General features: G+C 36.4%; 1 protein-coding gene across 2 annotated transcripts in view; it reads right to left on the reverse strand.

Annotated features, from left to right (window-relative positions):
- The window catches only part of SLC26A7 (solute carrier family 26 member 7), a 70,386-nt gene that overhangs the window by 13,093 nt on the left and 43,741 nt on the right, over positions 1-13,552 (reverse strand). For both annotated transcript variants that reach the window (XM_077188072.1, XM_054642287.2), the window contains 3 exons: positions 6,843-6,949; positions 4,616-4,682; positions 788-904 (listed from right to left, as the gene is read on the reverse strand). In XM_077188072.1, the coding sequence (XP_077044187.1) occupies positions 788-904; positions 4,616-4,682; positions 6,843-6,949 (291 nt within the window). The remainder of the gene's footprint in view (positions 1-787; positions 905-4,615; positions 4,683-6,842; positions 6,950-13,552) is intronic.

The raw sequence follows: 13,552 nt of genomic DNA on the forward strand, positions 1-13,552 counted from the left end.
GCTGTCTTAACAACCCATCTAAGACACAGCTTGGATTTTCTCAGCCCAATTTGCCAAACTGGATGAAATTGTCTACAGTAAGCATTGTATCATATTGGAATGTCTTCATGGCACTGATAGAAAAATGATAATTTATCTTTTCCCTTTTAGGAAGTGTTGCAGGAAGTTGCAGTAGTTATGTGCAGATGAACTTGGAAAATACTGTACTTACAGGGATATTCTCCAAAAATGTGATATACCTAATTTGTATACTGTTTATTTTTCTAAAACAATCACTGCAAAAGAGGAAAAAGAAGCAATACCATTGAGAAAAAAGGCAGCCACTTTCTTCCTAATGCTCCCCAAATTATTTATAGTTAGAAATGAAGTGTCCATCTCTCAGGGACTTATCTCCAGGAAAAAAAAAATCACATTTTATTCAAGCATATTTGTAACTACTCATTGTCTTTCTAAAGTCTCAGCCTTATATCAGCTGAGATTATGTAAGTTCTTCTAGAAATTTTTGAGTTTTGGATAAGTACTTTAATGTCTCTTACAGGATCACATGCAGAAATCAAAGAGATATTATTTTCAAGTAATAATACAAAAATAGTCCATATTGAATCTGATTAAGATTAGAATTAGCTTTATCCTAAATGAATAATTTCTAATGTTGCTTTTTTATACCTGTTTCAGTATCTGATTGCATTCTCTAAGAAATGCAAAGAAAGCAAACACAATCTTCAAGCCAGTCATGGTGATTACTGAAGCGTAAAGCACATCCCACCTTGTTTACAATATCACATACCTGGCTGCTCATGCCATCCTTCTGGATTATCTTTAACAGGTCAGCGTGAAATTTTCTGGCATTCAAAAAGACTAACGGGCTGTTGACTGAAACTATTTTTACCTGTTTTAGTGATTCCTGGGGAATGAAATAAACATAATGCTGAAAAGTTCCTCTTGGATTTAGAGAACAAACCCCGGACTCATTTCTTTAAAAAAACTGAAAATACCTGAGAATTAACCTAGGAGGAGCTTTGGATTGTGAGAATAGATAATTCTATTGATCAGCCTTCACACATAACTGAAGAATGGAAACACAAGTAATATATAATGAAAATTATCTATAATATTATTTAGCGTGAAAACAAGCATACACATTATGAGGCATAATACTAAGAACTATTAGCTAACAATTATAATAGCATTATTTCAGTTGGTGTGATCCCCAAGCATAGGCAAGGTAACATTTGCAGACAGGGAATATATTTTATTAGACAAACGCATCTTGCAAAAAGTACACAAGGATTTAGGGCAAACACTGCAGGTGGTCTGGGGAAAGCTGGCAATATTCATCTTGCTCATCTGAAGATGACCTTATTACAGAGACAGTTCTCCATGAAAATATTTCATGGATACAGATCAACCTTGAGTGGCACATTTAAAGCTTTACCAGCATATTTCTACAACCGACACAATAATCTTCACAAGAACTCTTCATTGCCCTTGAGTTATTATTCACTAAATAAACTACAACCAGCTTACCAGCACCTTCAGTCAGACTGTGCAGCTCAAAACATAAATGTTACACAGCAGAACAATTTTGGAAAGACACCAGATAATGTTCCGAAACCCCCAGGTACAAGAGGGAGACATTTTGCACAAAACAAGTGCTATTTCTCTCAAGGTGTACATATAAAACATCTTCAAAAGCCAGTAAGAAAATTAATATTTATATATAAATATATTGGACAGCAGTAAGACATGCTTAAAGACAGTAAGAAAATTAATATTTATATATAAATATATTGGACAGCAGTAAGACATGCTTAAAGACTGGTTTGGTAGGGGAACTTCTGTAGAAGCTGCTTCTACTGAACTCCCAATCTTCCACAGGTTGTGTGACAATGGAAGCAAAAATCAAGAATTTTCAAGAGAAAAAGGTCAAAAAAATACTCTCTTTCTTCCTAACAAAAATCATGTAACAAGGTCACAGTCAAACACAAGTAAGTGGAGCTGACACGGACCATTTTTTAGGTAGTTAAAAATTGTTTGGGATTGCATTGAAGATATGCAGTTTTCCCAACAGACTTTCAAGCAAAACAGAAATGGAACCACAAACCACATAAACTATCTCCTTATTATAGACTGCTATTCAGACTTCTGGGAATGAGATGATCTCTCAGACACCACCACAGTGACCATGAAATAAAGGAAACATTTCAAACATCCCAACTGAGGCAAAGAACCCCAGACTATGTGTAGGGACTTTGCGCAATTTACCTATGGATGTGATTGCAGAAAATACCACAAATGAGTTTTGCCACAGTCAGATACATGGCAAAACTCAACTGGCAGTTAAAATGTATCTGTTTGTATGGAATAGAGCTCTAAACTAAGGGCAAAACAAAGCATGGTATATGCTTGAATGGAGAAATGCTCTGACATCCCACAGATTCCCACAAAAATGATGCTATAGACAGCTTGGTGTAGAGACAAGTGGACACAGTGCCATGGCAAAGTAGAAGATAAAAGATAAGAGAAAAGGAAGACTGATGTGCAAAGATCAAATCCTGTGATGATCAAGCTTCCATAAGCACAAAGTCCAAAACTTGAAAGGCTCAAATCATAAGGCCAGATCAAGCAAATGGCAGACTTGGGTATAATTTTCGTCCTGAATGGACAAGGTCAACTATGCCTAAATTTGACCAGCCAGTTATTCCTCGCTCTGGTTTGACTCTTTGTTGACAAGAACTGTTCAGAAAACAACAGAACTTCCTCTTTGTTTTGTCCTTGCTAAGAAAGCAGGAAATTCATCTCAGGTGTCTGTTCCTGCCACCCCTCGGAAGGCCCGGGGCGATTGCCCTGCGCACTCTGCGCAGCACTGCCTCTGCTCGGGTGCGAGTTCAGTGCCAGCAGACGCCTGGGATGAAATGTGTTTCACATAACTTTCTAAATACCCTTTGATTTTTTCCACATTAAAGTGTCTTTTCTCTTATTGATGAAATAACCCCTATAAATCCTTAATGGCAGGGTAGATCATTAAGCTTGCATATTTTCATGTTTAAAAGTCCTGTTGTTTATGTCTAATCAGTTACTTGCCAGGGAAACTTGGATCAGTCTAACATTCATACATTAAAAATTACCCTAAATGCCTGCTGCAACCCAGTGACTCTAAATTCAATTAAAGGCATATTTTCCTTCTTTTTTTTGTGTAATAGCTCTTGAGCAATTTGCTTCTCTAACATAATGTTATTTTCCCCACTGTCTGCAGACACTAGTTTGTTATTAGGTTACTGGCATTAATCTTACTGAATTAGGGGGGAAAAAAGCAGGGGACCAGCTTTTTAAGGTTAAAAAAAAATGTATAGGAATTTGTACAAAGTGCTTCATGGACCAATATGAAAAACAGCAGGTAAATCAAATTTTTGTTACCCATCTCTGACAAAGTTACTCCAACATTTTTATTAAGAATGAAAAGTGATATAATAATTGACAGCTGATCCAGCCTCAACAACAATGTTTTTCATTCACATTTCAGAGTCCTCCCCATTCTTATGTACCTTTCACATTCTAACATTTCTCAGCATGCCAAAACAGTAAATTCCCTTGAGCCCTTGGAAGTTCAGATTTTTAGCCCAAGACAGCTCTGATGGAAGACGTTTGCCAGAAATAATAAATTCTTTAAAGAAGATCTGCTTAATGGTGAAGCACTACCTGCTGAGCATGTAGTTTACTGATACATAAGACCCTCTATCAGCACTAAGAAGGGAAAAAGGACGTGGGAGAAACTGCCACAGTGTAAAAGGCAGGATGTCCTGGTGATGGGGCTCTGTGCTAAGACACATGGTTCTACTTCTCTCTTGGCTGCTGACCTGCCATTTCATCTTGGAGGAGGGAGTTCACCTCTCTGGGTCATTACCCTTCTCTTCTTACCACAGACCTGAGCAAAAAGCAACTTTGATGATAATTGCAATGAAAATAACCAAAATAATCTGACTGGTTGGTTTAAGTTTGTAAGAAGCCAGATTTAAAAGGCGCAGTCTTTGGGAGAGATCCTTTCACCCATTTTTCATATGCACAGGGTGATGAAATTTGTGAAGCAGTCTGTAACAATTTTGTGGTGCTGCCCCTCTTTGCCCAGCCTTATGATGTCCTCTGGAACAATCTGGTCACGAGGGGTTGGTGAGAGAAACAGTTTCACAAAATAGATTGGAGATGATAAAAATACCAAAGGACTTTCAGGAAAAGTGATAATAATACAGAGACTGCTATTGTCTGCTGAGATTGCCCTTGCCATTCCTGGCAAGATAGTTCTTTAAATTTAGGAATTAGGAAACACTGAGAAAGAGCAATTCATAACTATAAATGACAAATAAACTAAGATAGATAAATCTAAGAGGACTTGCCTAACTTCACTTTGCAGACAAGCAGCAGAACCATGAAAATATTCCAGTTTCTGATGGCCAGCTATATTATTATATTATCCTGGCTTTAGATTTCAAGTGGTCATATCATAAAAGCATTCCCTTGACTCCCCGATTACGATCTGGTAACTAACTAGAGAAAACAAACAAATCTGAATTCATGAAACACACACACAAACAGAAAGTTAAAAAAGAAATTAACTTACACAATTATCTTCTGCTTTGTATTTGTATTCCACCTCTTTCATATTTTTCAAATTCAGTGTCTTTGCTCTGTGATCAATATATAGGGAAAAATCTGTACAGTTAATCATTAGTAGTCTTGAGCAGAAACAAAAAAGACACACACCCCAAGCTACAGCATAGCAGTTTAAAGGTCCAAAAATGCAATCTGGGAGTATTCTTGTGATTACAGACCTTATCTTTTCTGATAATCATCCTCTTAAACAGTAAAAAGCTCATTTTAGAATTGTGAGATCACTTTGAATATATGAATAATTAAATTCTCTAATTTGCTTATGAAGAATATCTTAATTTTAATTTTTGTTTGCTGGCCAGAGCTACTTTCAAGTCAAGGTAGCTCATATATAATCTATATCTTCAAAAGTAAAGAAGTTTAATTAATATTTTTAACCTGCAAAAATGATATTGTGAGGAAAGGGAAAATAAATATGTAGAATAGTTGTGGGTCATGAAAAACCAAGATATTTTATTTGTCATTGAAATTGACACATCTTTACATGATGAAGCAGAACATTGCACTCTAGCTATCAAAATGGGGGACTTACTGGAAAGCATCAGTATTCCTATGCTCTCTACAGAGAGGAAAGAGAAAATCGCTTTGGAAAGGGAGCTCAGTGTTAGGATCTTCTGATTCAACATGTCATTTACAGGAACACATTTAACTGAAGAAGACTATGGAACTATCTATCCTCTGAGACAGATGCACCAACGTACAAGGAGTATTTGCAGGTATTGGGGCCAGATAAATGAGCCTTGCAAACATCAGCTGTTCTCTCATCTCTGCATAAATGGAGCTGTAGCTGCTGCTGCTTTTAATACAGTCTGATACATGACATGTACCACATCCAGCACTCTGACATCTGAACAGAAACTTTACAATAAATAATCTATGGTATTTTCCTTGCTTCGCTTCTGCTAACAATTCTACTCATGACTGCACGGCTTACTACTCATTTTCTTGTTAACCCCATCTATGCCATGCCAGTTTTAAGGCTGCAATCTTGTTCCATGCCTTTAGATGTTGTGGACAATCATGTGCAGCTTTACTGAACACAGAGATCAGTGGGAAGAGTCTTATTTACATTAATAAGAGCAGGTTCAGACTGAGATCTCCTCTACATCTGGCTCTTTTGTGTTAAATGTCCATCACTTTCTGCTTTTGGAGAGCCTCTAACATCCAGGCTCAGGACAAAAACAACATGAAAACTTGCCTTTTGCTTTACTACAGAATTTATCAAAATTTTAGTTTGCTGAGTAGCACAATGTTATCACAAAAGTATCAGTTAATTCAAGCAGAAGCAATCTCCCATTATTTTTAACTGCCTTGAAATTTTGAACTATTTTCATGCTGGTTCTTTAACTTATTCTATGAGAATAAAGCTGTGCACAAATGTCTAACACCATTAACTTTAACAAGCATTTAATCGAGCTGTCTATATTGTGCTTAATTTCACTGGGATTCAGTGTTCATGCAAACAACTGCATGCAAGCAGCAAGTCATTTCCAGGACTGGTGAGCTGTGGATTAATTCTGTAGCACAAATCAATCATGAACCTCAGCTATATTTCCCTTGACTCATGATCCAAAGTAGCAACTAAAAAATATTAATTAAAAAAACAAAACAAAACAAAACAAAACAAACTTCTGATGGCTCTAGTTTATTTGTCCTGACTTTTCTAAGCCATGCACAGAACTTACACATTTTGTTAGACATTAGAATAGTTGTACAGTTATGTTTCATTAATCTATATTAGCAGTGCAATTGTCAACTACCAATTCCTGTGCAACATGGTAAACATAGGAGTTTATAAAGGCTCTTAGTTACTAAAGCTTGCCAGACATACTTTTTTCTTAAGGAGCAAATAAATATCTAATGGAAAAAAATATTATTAATCTTCCAGTTGATTTTATGCTACCTTCACATAATGAATCCTACAGATGTGTAATAATAAGAGAAATCACAAAACAATACCATTTTATAAAATGTTTTAGAGATTCCTTAGTCTGTGGTAAATGGACAGATGTGACTTTTACTTTTGAATTGTCTTATCTTGCAATTTTCTGCAACTAAAAACCTGAAGTTTAGTTGTTAAATTTAGTATACCGTCTGTCTATCCTGACTGTGAAGCAATATGCAGAAGGAATACATAATGAAGTGCTAGTGGAACATTTCAATAAATTGTTTCTTACCTGGGAAAGCGGAAAATCACGATTGCTATAGTGCACACAACGCCGTACAACAGTCCCACGTTAGCAGCAAAGCATATTGTAAACACATAGGTACTAACCCAGATGCTCTTTAAGGAGAGGAGCAAAAAGAAGTTATTAGTTTCAAATTTTATGGTAATGTGCATTTTATGAATCAGAAATAAAGATTTTTAAAATGAAGCTAGTTTCTCAGATGTGAACATTTGGATCTTTGAACTGGCAATACTGAAGACTGAATTAGCAATTAAAGTAATGCCTCCCCATGGGGGACCACATGCAGCATGGCACAACTCTTCCCAGTGCTCACAGAGGTTCCTTCCAGGGTTACTTAAAATAGCATTTGTACTTCTGCTAACAGCTTAAGTCAGAATAAACTCAGTTGTTTTGGAAACCTGTATTTTATTTTTCACATTGCAAATTCTCATCACCTTCTTAGCTGCATAGATTTTAAATCCTCCTTTCCTTTCCCATAAAGAGGTGCCCTAATGAGGTCACATACAGAGAGCTTTTCTTCCACTAATCATACAAGTGGGAATTATGATTGGCAAGGAGGCTGATTAAAAGTGGCATTTATCAGAGTACAGCTGACTAAAACAACTCTATTACAAATAAAAATTACTGGGGAATTAATTCCTTCCAATGGAAATGGTGAGATTTCATATTACCTCCCCATCTTTCAATATTTGATTACTAAAATTTTGGATTAATTTTAAATACAAATTTAAAAAATACTCAGAAGCATATCTGAAATTAAGGTCACTTTAAAAAGAAATTTTGAAAAACTTTACAAATCTTTCACATTTCAATTTTTCCTTAATTATTTTCTTACCAGAAATGATTAGTTTTCTTTCCATACTACAATGATGTGTATAGCTATGAGACATGCAGATTTTACAATTAAAAGAAAAGTACAAATTACTCGATTTCTTATACCAACCTAAATGGTATAATAAAGCACATCTTTCTTTCCTTGAGGGAGCCTTAAGCCAAGATTGCCATCTAATCTTTATATAAAAGGTGTTAAAAAAGACTGGAAAGTATTTTCATTTCTCTGGATATACTGATCCCCACAGGTGCCCGTTTCAAGAATTACAGTGCTGCTTGTTCATGTTTGCACAATAACAGATCACATTTCAATGGCACAGTCATTTTTAAGATTATCTTTTCTGATTCCTTCACTTAACTCACGAAAGCCAGAGACAATAGAATACTTTCAGCCCAAGCACAGGGATTTTGCTTGAGCAGATTTCAGAACTGTTATTTTATGAATTATTAAGTGTAATTCATACGATGCTAACTTGTGCTTCACAGAGGACAGAGTGTTACGAGACTGTTGAGAAACCTTTTCCTCCCTCGTCTTCAAGATTCCTAACTACTGCAAAAGACTTTTCAGTTTCTTCAACAGGAGGGCTGCTAGGTAAGGAGGTAGTTCATCCTCTGAAACTGTCCCTAATCACTAGTTGTATTTTGACATGACATCTTATGTGAAGTGTTGTGCATATATTTGCAAAGACCACCTTTATGAACAACAGATATTGAGGTCTGATTAATGAATAAGAAAGTAATGCTAAGATTTATAAATCCAATACACATTTATAAAGAAGCTCACCTGGATGTGAAAAGGCTAACAGAAATACTGAAAACCTGAAAATCAGTGAGATCAAGAATTAGACTATCTGAATAAGGCTGAATCCTTGACAATACCTGAATCCACTCCAGTGCAATCCAGTTCAGCTGCAGACCTGAACCTCATCACAACTGACTAAATCACTGCTGCAAGCCTGCAAACTTCTTATGTCTCAGAAGAAAACAGCAGAAAAACTCAATACAAAATCTGCATAGGAAGTATCAAAGCCAGAAATGTTTAAGTACTGCTGACTACTGAGGAAGCTAGTTAAGTGCCTCTCCAGCAGCCTAGTACCTTACATCTTAACTGTAATCAGAGACTGCCATTGTTGTAGAGGCTGAGCCAAAACAATCATACTCTCATTAATCAACCACCCTTTCAGTGCTTTGCATTGGCCTGGAAACAGTTCTACTTTAATTAGGGTAGCATCAAACTTGTAGAAGGATGTTCATCTGATAGACTTTTCTTTTTTTTTAATTCATGGTTATTGCAAAGTTCAACATAGAAGTGATAAAACTATCAAAGTTATCCTTGGCAGCTTATTTCAATATGGTTATTGCATACCCCAGTACAGATAGAATCTAAGCAATCTTCAGATCTTAGCAATAATATGTTATAGGCACATGCTAATATCAAAAACCAAAACAAAATCCACCTTCAAAGTACTGTACTAATTTAAAGAAAAACTCTAAAGAGGGAGAAAATGAACAAGCAGAAGAAATAGATTTTTGTCAACCCCTGTATGTATCAGAAAGTATCAGAAGCACTGAGGTACAGTGACTGTGTATAGCAGCTGCCTCCTCTAGACTTTCCATTTCATGAAGTCTAATCTTCCACCATTGATGACAGTAAAATCTGCATTTGGTAGGAAAAAAATCATATAAACAAGTTGCAGAATACTTTCTGAACCTAGGGCTAAGCCATGCAATGCTAAGGTACGGTGATAATAAGTGTTTATGTACCAGTTTAAAAGCAGATTATGCACTTGCCTTGTTTCATTACAAACTGAGGAGATGATCAGCTGTTGCCTGAATGGGTAGGGTTCCTTGCAATACAGCTGTCTAGTCTCCTACCATAATCAATGGATTTGGTTATCAGAATGGATAAAATTTAGGATGCAGTTCATCTAACTCCTACCTGGTTATGCTGTAGCTTAATGGAGGAAGAGATGAACATGTCTCAGCTGACCAGTTCTGTGCTGTCTGTAATGTGAGGCTGTGATGAGCTGCTCAAACAGAGGCCCTCCAGCATATAGCCAAAAGAAACCCATTAAAGTCCTGCTCATTCCAAAACTGTCTCAGCAGTAGATGCTGGAGTCCTGGAGGAGGCTCGGGCTCAAAGGACTGAGTGACATGGCCATGGTCCCACATCCTTCTGCAGACAAATGACTAATGTGTGCATTCATCCTCAGCACACCCTTCATGAAAACCTGGCATTCAAGTGAAGCCCACCACAGCCATAGGGTGGGAGCTACCTAATGCACTTAGGGACCTGGTTTAGGAGTAGATTTGGCAGTGTTGGATTAACAGTTGGATTAGATGGTTCTTTAAAGGTCTTTCCCAATATAAATGATCCTAAATGATCCTAAAGTGGTACTGTAGTTCTTTGATACCACCTACAGCACAAGTAATATAACTCACACTAGCATATTCACTAAGGCAGGAAAAACAGAAAATCTCCCTAGGATGCCATAAGATAGAATCATTGATGTAAAATAATTCTCATAGAAGAGATGGTTTCCTACTTTGTAGAGGAAAGCAGAGCAGAGCTCTCTCTTTGTAAAGCATAGCAGAGCCCTGAGAGCTCTCAGAGCTCTCTCACGAATCAGGACCCATGTGTGATGAACAAATTTAAGAGGTCATCTTCCTCCTGAGGATAGTATCTGAAGTTCTAAAAAACCCCAAGAAAATGCACTAATGAGCTCCAGATTTCAAGGAAGATCCTTTCTAGGGCCTTTTCTCTAAATGTTTTGACAAAATAGATTGACAGGTTATTGGATACGTGTCCCAGAATTTCACAATGGCAAGATCTTGGAGGATACTTGTCAAAAATGAGACCCTCATTCTTGGATCTACTTTAATTGCTGAATTAGTAGCATTCCTTACGTCCTTTAATATTAATATATGTGCGTACAATTATGATTCATGCATCCATACCTGCCTCTCATCACAACACCATGTTGGGAATGTGTCATTTTTACCATAAATTCTGGCCATTCTTTCTGCTTTAAAAGTCAGGCATGCAACCTGGCTTTGTCTCAGCTGTGGTCATTTTCTGGTCAAGACATATATGTAACTTTAAAACATTTTTTTTCTCTTTAAATGCCAGACTATTTCATTGCTGAACTTCTCAAATCCCTGGTATATAATTAACTCATGAAAGTGATCCTTATTCTGTTATAATTTTTCACTTAGAACATCACCTTCTGAAATATTTTCCTCCCATCTCTGGTTACTTTCAAGTCCAACTGTTAACAGCAAAGAGAACATTTTTCTTCAGCAGTCCATTGCCAGGCAGTATTTTTGCCTGTCTTAAAAGGCAGCTTATCTGTGATCCTGAGCCTTAAAATCAAAAGTTAACAAGAACTTCACTGGCCTTTTTAGTAATACTAGGAGAATATCACAGGTATCACCAGCCCTATCAAGCTGGAGAATAAAAACAGCAAGCTAGTAAAGTTGGCCTGCATAAGAAATTAGGCTTACAGGAAGGACAAGGAAATCATCTTTTGACCTGAGGACCTGAGAAGTGAGATGTATTTACAGACAAGGTCAGATTAACTTCCTGGCTTTTCTCAAAAAAAGCAGAAAATAAGATCAAGACTAATCACTCTCAGTTATGCATATAACATATATAGTGGAATAATGCAGTTATTAATCTGAGAGTGTTGAAGTCATCCAGCCAAGGTGTAGGGACTGACAGAAGACCTTAACTGAAGCAGGAGACATTTGAAGTTCAAATGGCAGGAAAGAAACCTCTGGAATAAAGACAATGGGGTAGTAGCTGAAAAGTAATCAAATGTGATTTGAGAGGCAGGATGTAAATCTGAAAGAAAAAGCCACCCATGGCTGAAAGAAGACATTTCATAGAAACACAGAATATCCTGTGATTCGAGGAACCAATGAATTTCCTCAACTCCAACCCCTGAACAATATCATACCTTCTACATTTAAAAGGATCATGTTTATAGAGAACTAATCAACAAATAAATATATTCATCCCATTTGTGTCTAATGAGATGCTTAAAGAAGTGTGAAGGAACAAGGTAACAAACTCCATAATATTCCGTTTCCATGCACAATCATTTGCCAGACCTATAACCAAAACAAACCTGACTTCAATTCTACATGACACACACCCTTTAAAGAATCAGTTCCAGAAAGGACAACTGCTAATTATTTCCAAATGTTTTGTTAGGGTTTCTATCTTCAGAACACTTTGGATAACCTGGGTGATAGAATGATTCATTTCTAATGTTCTGTCAATTACTGGGGTGAATCCTTTCAGGCCAAAAATAACCAGTGTAGTTACACAAATCACTGGCCTTGGTGGGGCTCCTCAGAGCAGGCAGCAATGCAAGATCAATGTTTATAGCCTTTCTTTAAACTATGCTATTTAAGGCAAGATGATTTATCCTGTCAAGCTAAGGACTGATGGTAAAACTACTTGAAGATAAATCATTGCTCAAGTATGTTTAGTCAAAAAGATGAACCCAGCAAACTCCCCCGTTCTATAACCTCTCTTAGAAATGATGACAGATGTCAGAGATGTAATAACTAACTACTCACACAACCTTTTCTGCCAAAACCAGGAAAGCAAAAATCAATCAGGTTAGTCTATCTGTGAAGACACGTCAAATCTAGTGAGATTCCAAAATATCCTGCTGGAAAATGTAGCTACTTATTATTTCAATGAACTGATGGAGAAGATATATCTATCTCCCATAACTACCAATGTTTAAATGTTAATGACTTAAATGTTTTTAAGTCTATTGTTCCCAAAATAATTTTTGATCCACATCATCCATAATTTCTGTCATTGGTAATATGGGTTAAGCTGAAGATCAAATACAAAGAGATAGAAAATATTTTCAGAATTTTACTGCTTGAGGAAGAAAATATTTCAGGAAATACAGAATTTTTCTTCTGGATAATACAAAAGAAACCTCCAAAAACAAGTGTTCTAACCTGTAGTTTTCTGCAACCAAGTGCAAAAAATCTCACAGACAAACTTGATGTTGCTTACTGAGCTCTGTTTCCCTTACTAAAGTGCAGTAGTCTAACAAAAAAAAAAAGTTTTATTCTTTCTAGACTTTAACCATTACTGCTATAGAATGCTAAGTAACTGGTGGATTCAAAAGAGTCATATCAACTCCAATTACCTGTATTTCCCACCACAGACAAGGACTATGTGGCCAAAATACCTTTCTGAATATTGTTAACTCAAATATGCAGGACATCAGCAGAAATTTTGGTTCCACTAATGGGCCATTGCACCCAAAGTCTCCCACAGAAGAGAAATCCAGGAATCTTCTTATATCCAGGATTCATCTTTACTATGGAATTCTTGCAAATTCTCTCAGACTATTTAGACTTTGCATTAAACTAAATTTTCATACTCTATCTCTTCACCTATCTTCTTTTTCAGATGTATTCCTCCTCTTATAGTGCAGAATCTTTCACTGTGTTCAAATAGTAGATAGAATAGATTTCTGCAAAATCTGAAAGAATTAAGGCAATTTACCTACAGCACCCCTCAGTATTTATCTTCCTGCACCACTAGTGCTTCCAGTTCTGTTTGACCTGTGTGGTCATTCCCTATTCCCTGAAGATAGGATGCTACCAAAATCTCTTCAATAATGCTACAATAACAAAAGCATGTTAAACAGATAGGGAAAGACATAAAAATTAGACAGATATTTGCTCATATTAACTTGATCTGTCTGTATACACATCTCTAGCATCGGTTTGATTCTTTATCATTTGTTAAAATGTTATTTTTTAATACAACTGATATTACAGTTGCTGTTATTCTGAGCTGATGGTGCACAAAAAGTACTACTAATAAT

The sequence above is a fragment of the Agelaius phoeniceus genome, chromosome 1, assembly GCF_051311805.1.
Source record: "Agelaius phoeniceus isolate bAgePho1 chromosome 1, bAgePho1.hap1, whole genome shotgun sequence".
NCBI lineage: Eukaryota > Metazoa > Chordata > Aves > Passeriformes > Icteridae > Agelaius > Agelaius phoeniceus.